We start from the raw sequence: 9,244 nt of genomic DNA on the forward strand, positions 1-9,244 counted from the left end.
CACACTGAAACCACAGCAGTCCTCATGGAAACCTTCCAGAAAATCTGTGTGCCTGGCACTCCGGAATCCCTTTTTTCCACCCCTTCTCCCTGCAGCTCTAACATCGTGTCCCTTCATTATTTTCCATTTGAGCATAGGAAAGAACACTTTCCTACATTACACTTTACATTCCTGCATTACACATTACACAAAGAACACTACACCCATTTCTTATGAACCTTTCCTACACTAAAATAATTCCATCACTCAGATAGAAATTTGCAAAAATAAATTTTCATTTTTGACATGAGAATATAGTTTAATGGAAACCCTAAAATACACAGAAAATAAAAATAATCACCAAAAATGTTCCATGAATCAAAGCAACACATATAGTGAGATCTTATATCCTAAAATATATAGACCTAAATATGTTATTTTAAAAATCGAGGAAGAAACACAAGGAACTCTATACACACCTTTAAAAATATGCTGTCTAGTTTAATTCTAGAATTAATTTGGAATTCTGTTAAGAAAGATATATTTTAATAGGAAAAGTAAGTCATTAATGTATCAAAGAAAACAATCATTCTTGTATTGCAAATAAATGCCCAACCAAGACAAAAAGGCACGTCACATCTTATGGGAAAAGATGGAAATGAGGGTGAGAGGAAAACTGTGACCATTGAATGTAAGACAGAAAAAAGTCAGGGCAGGATGTTAAGGAATTGGAAATGATTCTCCAAATTAAAGGAATATGAGACAGAAAGAGGAGAGAGGGAGGCAATAGTCTCCCTCCAGGGGTGTGGGGGTATCTCCCTTTCAAAGGGCTGTTTCCTGTATTAACTGACTCCCCATTAAGAAAATATATATATACTGACAAATTATATTGTACCCCATAAATTGTATATGTTTGTTCAAAAATATTTCAAAGAATTTTTTTTGGCTGATTTTTATCTATCTTCTAAATTGTATATATTTATGGGGTACAAAATGATGGTATGATTTTTCATTACAGTGTAGAATGATGAAATCAAATAACCTACCCATTACCTCAAATACTTGACCTTTTTTTTGTGATGAGAATGCTATTTATCACTTTCATCATCACCTGCTGATGACATCCATGCTAGGGACAGGAAAGGCTCCACACTCCCAACAGACTCCCTCCAATAGACACTGGGGATGTGAAAGTAGATGGGAATAAAGGAGGAAGAGAGAGCAGTGGGGATGTACATAAAATCACCCTCCAGAGCTGTGCTGTCCAATAAGGCAGCCACTTGACACAGGTGGCTGCTGAGCACTTGAAAGACTGCTAAGGCCAGGAGCGGTGCCTCATACCTATAATCCCAGCACTTTGGGAGGCCAAGCCAGATGGATCACTTGACGTCAGGAGTTCGAGACCAGCCTGGACAACATGGTGAAACCCTATCTATACAAAAAATACAAAAATTAGCCGAGTATGGTGGCGAGCACCTGTAGTCTCAGCTACTAGAGAAGCTGAGGTGGGAGAATCACTGGAACCTGGGAGGCGGAGGTTGCAGTGAGACGAGATCATACCACCCACTGCACTCCAGCCGGGGCAACAGAGTGAGACCCTATCACCCTATCTTTAAAAAAAAAAAAAAAGGTCTGGGCACGGTGGCTCACACCTGTAATCCCAGCACTTTGGGAGGCCAAGGCAGGTGGATCAGCTCGGCCTCCCAAAGTGCTGGGATTACAGGCGTGAGCCACCACACCCAGCCTCTTTTTAACTTTTCTAAAGTGACTACTAGAAAATCTAAAATGACGTATGTGTCTGGCACTGTATTTCTACTGGAAACCACTGCTCTAGAGAGAAATGGTCTCTGGGGAGGCAGAAATACGAGAACCACAAGAGAGGTGGATGGAGGGAAGTGACAGACACATCTGGTGGGTACCTTCAGGTGCTGACAGCGGGAACCCAGGAGATTCGGGTGTGGACAAGCCCCATCTATGCACAGCAGGAGAGGAGCATGGCTGACACTAGGGGTGCTGAGCTGACATACAGAACTATTCAGCTTTATAAACATGTGAAAAACATACCACTAAGTCACTGACAACCCACAGAACAAATCGTAACAGAAATGAGAAATACACTTAGGAACAAATGAAATGATATATAAATATCCAGTATGAAAACTGGCTGGCTTAAGAAACAAGCCTTTTCTCTCCAATACAAGTTGAAATTATAAGAGAAATGAGGGCCCAAATCAAAAACCCAAGATTGCTGTGATGCTTCATTTTGAAGCAGGAACCTCATTTTCATGCTGGGTTTGAAGGTGCCCTCTACTGTCCCCTCTATTCTTTGCCCTTTTTGATGAAAAGTTGCCTTTCTTGTTAAGTTAGAAATCCATAGCAGAGACAAGACTGAGGAAAAACCAAATTTGGGTATTTAAGAAAGTAAAGTTCAAAATGGCCTGCTAAAGAGAATGAATCTTGATGGAAAATATAAAATACTTCTTTTTTTTTTTTTTTTTTTTTTTTTTTTGAGACAGAGTCTCGCTCTGTCACCCAGGCTGGAGTGCAGTGGCCGGATCTCAGCTCACTGCAAGCTCCGCCTCCCGGGTTCACGCCATTCTCCGGCCTCAGCCTCCCAAGTAGCTGGGACTACAGGCGCCCGCCACCTCGCCCGGCTAGTTTTTTTTTGTATTTAATAGAGACGGGGTTTCACCGTGTTTGCCAGGATGGTCTCGATCTCCTGACCTCGTGATCCGCCCGTCTCGGCCTCCCAAAGTGCTGGGATTACAGGCTTGAGCCACCGCGCCCGGCATAAAATACTTCTTTACGAACATTAAAGAAAATTCTAACAACCAAAATGTTTGGAATTAGGGTAACTGAAATGGCAGTTTAATCCTCCTGAAGGAATTTTAATTTATCACTAACAGTACTTTAAAGCTAGGGGTAGAAAATTATTTTTATAGCTTTTCGCAAGCATTAAAGCTAAAAATCCAAATTCAGGTCTGTCTCTGATGGGAACGCCTCCTAAAAACAGAAGAAGCCTGTAGGACTTTAGCCTGGAAACTACTCAGGGAATCTGGAATATTTCCTCAGGGGTTATCTACAATTGAAACCTGGCAGTAATTAAAAAAACAAAACAAAACAAAAAAAAGATAACCGGCCGGGCGCGGTGGCTCAAGCCTGTAATCCCAGCACTTTGGGAGGCCGAGATGGGCGGATCACGAGGTCAGGAGATCGAGACCATCCTGGCTAACACGGTGAAACCCCGTCTCTACTAAGAAATACAAAAAATAGCCGGGCGAGGTGGCAGCGCCTGTAGTCCCAGCTACTTGGGAGGCTGAGGCCAGAGAATGGCGTGAACCCGGGAGGCGGAGCTTGCAGTGAGCTGAGATCCGGCCACTGCACTCCAGCCTGGGCGACAGCGCGAGACTCCGTTTCAAAAAAAAAAAAAAAAAACAGATAACCTTGGGATACGGCTGGAGGTCTACAGGTGGGTCATTTTATATCCTGAAGTCTAAACAAGATGATTATGGCCCCTTCAAATGATGTAAACAAAAGGAGAATAAATTGGAAGAGAGCACAGATGAGTGGTTTACAGGGAGTACCTGCTTTTTTTCCTCTGGTTTTCAGGTCTCTTTGTTGCTGAGGCATCCAGCCCCAGCTCTAGACCAAGAAATGGGAAGATTTTAGAGTGACTAGTGATCTATCATCTACAATTATTAAATATTCTCAGCAGTTTATGCAAAAGATAACAAAACCACTGCAGATAACTAAGACTAGGTAATACATATCTGTTTCCCAAATACCTACCCACAAGCTGAACAATTTTTTTTTTTTTGAGACAGAGTCTTGCTACTTTGCCCGGGCTGGAGTGCAACGGCAAGATCTCAGCTCACTGAAATCGCTACCTCCTGGGTTCAAGCGATTCTCCTGCCTCAGCCTCCCAAGTAGCTGGGATTACAGGCGTGCACCACCACACCTGGCTAATTTTTGTATTTTTAGTACAGATGGGGTTTTGCCATGTTGGCCAGCCTAGTCTCAAACTCCTGACCTCAGGTTATACACCCACCTCAGCCTCCCAAAGTGCTGGGATTACAGGCGTGAGCCACCGGACCCGGCCAAGCTGAACGGTTCTAAGCTGCTGGGATCATTGCCTCTATTACCACCACGACATCAGGTCACAACCAAACCATCAAGCATGAAACAGACAGAATGTTTCCACTCCTAATCCACTGTGTGGAAAAGCCCAGAGCTTACCCATTGGGGCGCTGCATCAGAAGAGGCGAACATGCACCGGGGTGTGCGTTTGAAGGGAGCGATCAGACTTCCATCCCCACAGCTCCTCTGTTCATGGGCACTGCAGTCTGTGGCCTCATGTCCTTTGGGGGACATAGTGGGAAGGTAACCCACATGCCAGTGGAAAGAGACACTGTGGGACTTTGCCCTGATTTCTCAGGTGCCTTTTCTCTTTTCCCTTTGGGTTATGTGTAGACATCCCCACTGTCCGCCTGACCACTCTCGTGCAGCCCAAAACCATAGCCTAAGTCATCAGCTAGGCCTTTCTTGGTGTAACTACTGAAAGGTGAGTCTTACCTGTTCAACCTCTAGAGAGATTCATCCAAAATCTGGACCTACAAGAATAAAAAAACAAGATTTGCCTGAGTATGTTTGGCCTCTCCCTTCTGTGGGACCCCCTTAAGAACCATCAGCCCCTCTTTGCTCAACAACTCCTTGTGACCCTCCTTCAGGATCACAGGGCAAATCCCACTGGCTCCACACACTATAGCACAGTACAGACACACAGAGAAAAAGACCCAAGAGAACCCACTTTAATACAAAGTCAGGGAGGGGTGTCACCATGAAATGTTCAAGCTTGCAGTGGGTGGCAGAGGTAGTGCGTCCTGAGACTCCAGATCCTAGTGGAGGTGGGAGGCGGACATTAGGCTTTGAGGAGACGTGTAGGCCAAATTACATCTGTGCAAACTCACGCACAATGAAATTTACACCAGGTCGGGTGAGGTGGTTTAGAAATGACAGAAAGCAGAGGAAGAGGTTGACAATATGGGCTTCTCTATAAAGTATGAGGACAGTAAATGACAGCAACAGTCCGGGAAGTGTTTATAGCACATTCCTTCAATTAACAGGGCAGTTAGAGCAGCAAGGACCAGATGGGGGCCAGGCACTTCCCCTGGGGCAACCAATGTAAACTTGGAAATCAGTCACCCTCGGTGTCACCATTTTCCTCTCGATGAATTAAATATACAGAGAAGTTCACTGATGGGTTTGGCATCAGAAAGCTGATAAAGGCTGGCTCTGAACCTAAACAGCGGCTGTTGGTTTCCCAGGCATATACCGAACGCTCATTGACTAAAAATCACCCTCACTTGATAAGCGCAAAGAAACTCACATTCCACATCCAAGTTGTCCGTTCTGGTGGGTATTTGCTCTATAAATTACATACGACAGAAGAAAAAGAAAATGAAAACTCAGGAAAGTAAACACACTTCTAAACTCATGAATGGTAAAATACAGGAATACAATCCCCTTGAGAATTCATCAGCATATCCAAAGAAAATGCAATATACATGAGGGTAAAAAGGCCATTTGGCAAAGCCTGCAAAGTGAGTCAAAAATCTGGTTTACAAGGATTTGTAAAAAAATACGTATATACGTACGTGTGTGTATATATATGTATATATGTATGTGTATATATACGTATATATGTGTGTCTGTGTGTGTGTGTGTATATATATATATATATTTTTTAGACTGAGTCTCGCTCTATGCCCAGGCTGGAGTGCAGTGGCACAATCTCAGCTCGGCTCACTGAAACCTCCGCCTCCCAGGTTCAAGCAATTCTCCTGCCTCAGCCTCTTAAGTAGCTGGGATTACAGGTGCCCGCCACCACGCCCGGCTGATTTTTGTATTTTCAGTAGAGACAGGGTTTCACCAAATTGGCCACGCTAGTCTTGAACACCTGCCCTCAAGTGATCCACCCGCCTAGGCCTCCCAAAGTGCTAGGATTACAGGTGTGAGCCACCGCGCTCAGCCCACCAAGATTTTAAAGGAGTTAAGAAGACAGAATCATTACCGTTATAAAAAAAATCAAAACCCACTTTGGGAGGCCGAGGCGGGCAAACCACGAGGTCACGAGATCAAGATCATCCTGGCCAACATGGTGAAACCCCATCTCTACTAAAAATACAAAAGTTAGCTGGGTGTGGTGGCACGCGCCTATAATCCCACCTACTCAGGAGGCTGAGGTAGGAGAATCACGTGAATCCGGGAGGTAGAGGTTGCAGTGAGCCGAGATCATGCCACTGCACTCCAGACTGGCAACAGAGCCAGACTCCGTCTCAAAAAAAAAAAAAAAAAAAAATCAAAACTAGGATTATATTTCATAAAGGAAATCCCAATACGTCCTTCGCTGGCTGTTTCTTTCACAAAAGTTACTCTATATATTATACGTGCCCCAAAAATAAGATTTTAAAGAAATTGGGGGAGAAACTGCTACTGAGGTACCAAAACCAGGAATTTAATTCCTTTAAAACAATTCCAAAGTAACTTGCTATGCCTTTCACAGAAACAGAAACGTCTCAAAATAAGTGTTTTATTAAGCCTGAGAAGTTGCTGTTGTTAGGACAATCAAAACTAAAAATTGGTTTATTTAGTAACAACAACAACAACAAAAAGCCATTTCAACTGGCTGTCCTTATCGAACACATCCCACTAAATAATACAACTGGCAAAAAGTGGGAAATTTTAAAGGTCGGGGAGCCATATTATAAACATAATCTAAACCAGGAGTTTATTTTATTTAATAAACCTAAACCCGGCAGTCACTCCCTCCCCTCGGGGCATTCTGCAACAAAACACCTGCTGAAAAATAAAAGGATGTTTTACCTGAGTGGGCTGAAAAGTCCCCGTTTTTATACCTTTAATCTCTAGATCCTATGGGTCAGAGGTCGTGAAACTACATCAGCCCCAGTCCGGGCGCCCATGAGACCCGTGGACGGCCAGCGAAGGGCCTGGACGCAGCCTGGGCCCCAGTTTCTGCCGTGGCGATGGCCGACTGAAGGCCAGGACTCCCCGACGCTGACCCTCCAGCGTCCCATGTTTGGCAGACGCTCGGCCGCACACCCCAAAGTTGCTGAGCCACGATTCCCGCTGTGCGCCTGGATGGCGCCTGCAGACCCAGCGTGCGCTGGGCTCCTGGATACTTAGGGGCGGGCTTCCGGAAACGGTGACCAATGGGAAACGCGACCAGCTGTTAATAGGCAGACAGTCTGTATCCAGGCAACACAGAAAGAAGGGAAAGTGGCAGTCACACTTAAGTAGACAGATCTTTTAGCCAATGGATGTGCAAGATAGGGGAGGTTTGCTCCATATTGGGCATTAAGAAGCGCTTGGGCCGACCCGCCTCCAAGTCCTGGGAGGACAGTTCAAATTATGGAGGAGGGGGCAGGTGCTAGGCAGCAGTGGCAAGGGGAGTAGCGGGGAGTAGGGGGAGCACGAGATCATGTACCTTTGCCGCTCAGATTACCAAGCCTGTGACTGAGAATCGGTGTCTTCCTTGCAAGGTTTCAATCTGAGGCTCTTGGGAAGAGGGCAGAGTTGGAGACTGATGGAAGCGCGGTGGGGAGAGGAGCGGGTGAGGGAGAGTGGAGAATGTGTCAGTCAGGCGGTGTCTTTATTCCTGGCACCTCACTTAGCCTGCTCGAGTTTCTCAATCTATTCCAGGAGCACTCTCTTGACCCTGCAGGGGCCTGAAAGGGAATGTTGGTCGCCAGTGTCTGCTTTCTTGGACTGGATTGGAAATGGTCCCACGAATTTAGGCTTTATGATACATTGCTGCTTTTAGACTCACTTGGTTTTTACATTGTGCTTTCTTTTCCCCTTTCCCTTCAGGAATTTGAAATGTTCTCTTTGCTTCATCTATTTAATTATATATGATTGCCTTGAAGATTTCGGCTTGAATTAAAATTACATATATGTTTTTTGCCTGTCTTTATTATTAAAAAATAATAAAATAACACATGTTCATAATGAAAATGAAGTATTACAAATAAATATAAAGGAAAGGCATTATTCCCCCTCCAGTTCCACTCTTGAAATAACGAGTTAACAAGATGATGAGCATCTTCCCATGATATTCTCCACGATTCATGTATTTGCACACACACAGAAGCATATACAGTAGTCCCCCTTTATCCATGGTTCTACTTGCCACAGTTTCAGTTACCCACAGTAAATTGTGGTCTGAAAATATTAAATGCAAGATTCCCGAAAGAAACAGTTCATAAGCTTTAAATTGTGGGCTGTTCTGAGTAGCGTGATGAAATAGCTCACTGTCCTGCTTTGTTCTGCCTGCGGTATGAACAGTCCCTTTGTTCAGCAGATGCATGCTGTATGCGCTACCCATAGTCTGTGAGTAGCCAACTTGGTTATCAGAATGACTGCCGCAGTATCACAGTGCTTGTGTTTAAGTGACTCTAATTTTACCTGATGGCCCTAAAATGCAAGAGTAGTGATGCTGCCAATTTAGATATGTAGAACAGGAGCCCTAAAGTGTTTTCTTTAAGTGAAAATGTGAAAATTCTTGACTGAATTAGGAAAATAAGTCGTATGCTGAGGTTGCTAAGATCTGTGGTAAGAACAAATCTAGCTGTGACAGTGTAAGGAGGAAAAAGAAATTTCTGCTAGTCTTGTTCGTTGAACCCCAAGCTCTAAAAAGTACAGCCGCATGTGTGATAAGTGCTTAGTTAAGATAAAAAAAAAAAAATAAATTTGTGCTTGGAAAACAAGCAGAAGTGTGTTCTGATTGACAGCAATTGGGTCAATACTATCCACACTTTCAGACATCCACTGCGGGTCTTAGAACACATCTCCTGCAGGTAAGCGAGGGCTACTATGTAACGTTTCCCTTTTTTTTATAAAGCATTTTCCTTTTTTAATGTAACAATTTGCCTCAGATACCACTTCGGGTACAAAGATATTAGGATACCTTTATAGAAGATAAGGAGTTAACTCATTCTTTCTTTTTTTTTTTTTTTTTTTGAGACGGAGTCTCGCTCTGCCGCACAGGCTGGAGTACAGTGGCCGGATCTCAGCTCACTGCAAGCTCCGCCTCCCGGGTTCACACCATTCTCCTGCCTCAGCCTCCCGAGTAGCTGGGACTACAGGCGCCCGCCACCTCGCCCAGCTAGTTTTTTGTATTTTTTAGTAGAGACGGGGTTTCACCGTGTTAGCCAGGATGGTCTCGACCTCCTGACCTCGTGATCCGCCC

At 44.3% G+C, this 9,244-nt stretch overlaps 1 protein-coding gene across 2 annotated transcripts in view; it reads right to left on the minus strand.

Annotated features, from left to right (window-relative positions):
- HKR1 (HKR1, GLI-Kruppel zinc finger family member) overlaps positions 1 to 9,244 on the minus strand; it is a 410,249-nt gene that overhangs the window by 26,679 nt on the left and 374,326 nt on the right. Inside the window, exons 2-3 of one of the 2 annotated variants that reach the window (XM_025368077.1) lie at positions 4,552 to 4,589; positions 3,564 to 3,621 (exon numbers count right to left, since the gene is read on the minus strand). Coding sequence is in view for 1 of the 2 variants with exons in the window: in XM_025368070.1 (XP_025223855.1) it covers positions 3,564 to 3,609 (46 nt within the window). In the remaining variant the exon portion in view is untranslated. Of the gene's footprint in view, positions 1 to 3,563; positions 3,622 to 4,551; positions 4,592 to 9,244 lie in introns of those variants that run through there. The other variant, XM_025368070.1, reaches the window with a different exon arrangement.

Source organism: Theropithecus gelada, chromosome 19, assembly GCF_003255815.1.
Source record: "Theropithecus gelada isolate Dixy chromosome 19, Tgel_1.0, whole genome shotgun sequence".
In the NCBI taxonomy this organism is placed as follows: Eukaryota; Metazoa; Chordata; class Mammalia; order Primates; family Cercopithecidae; genus Theropithecus; species Theropithecus gelada.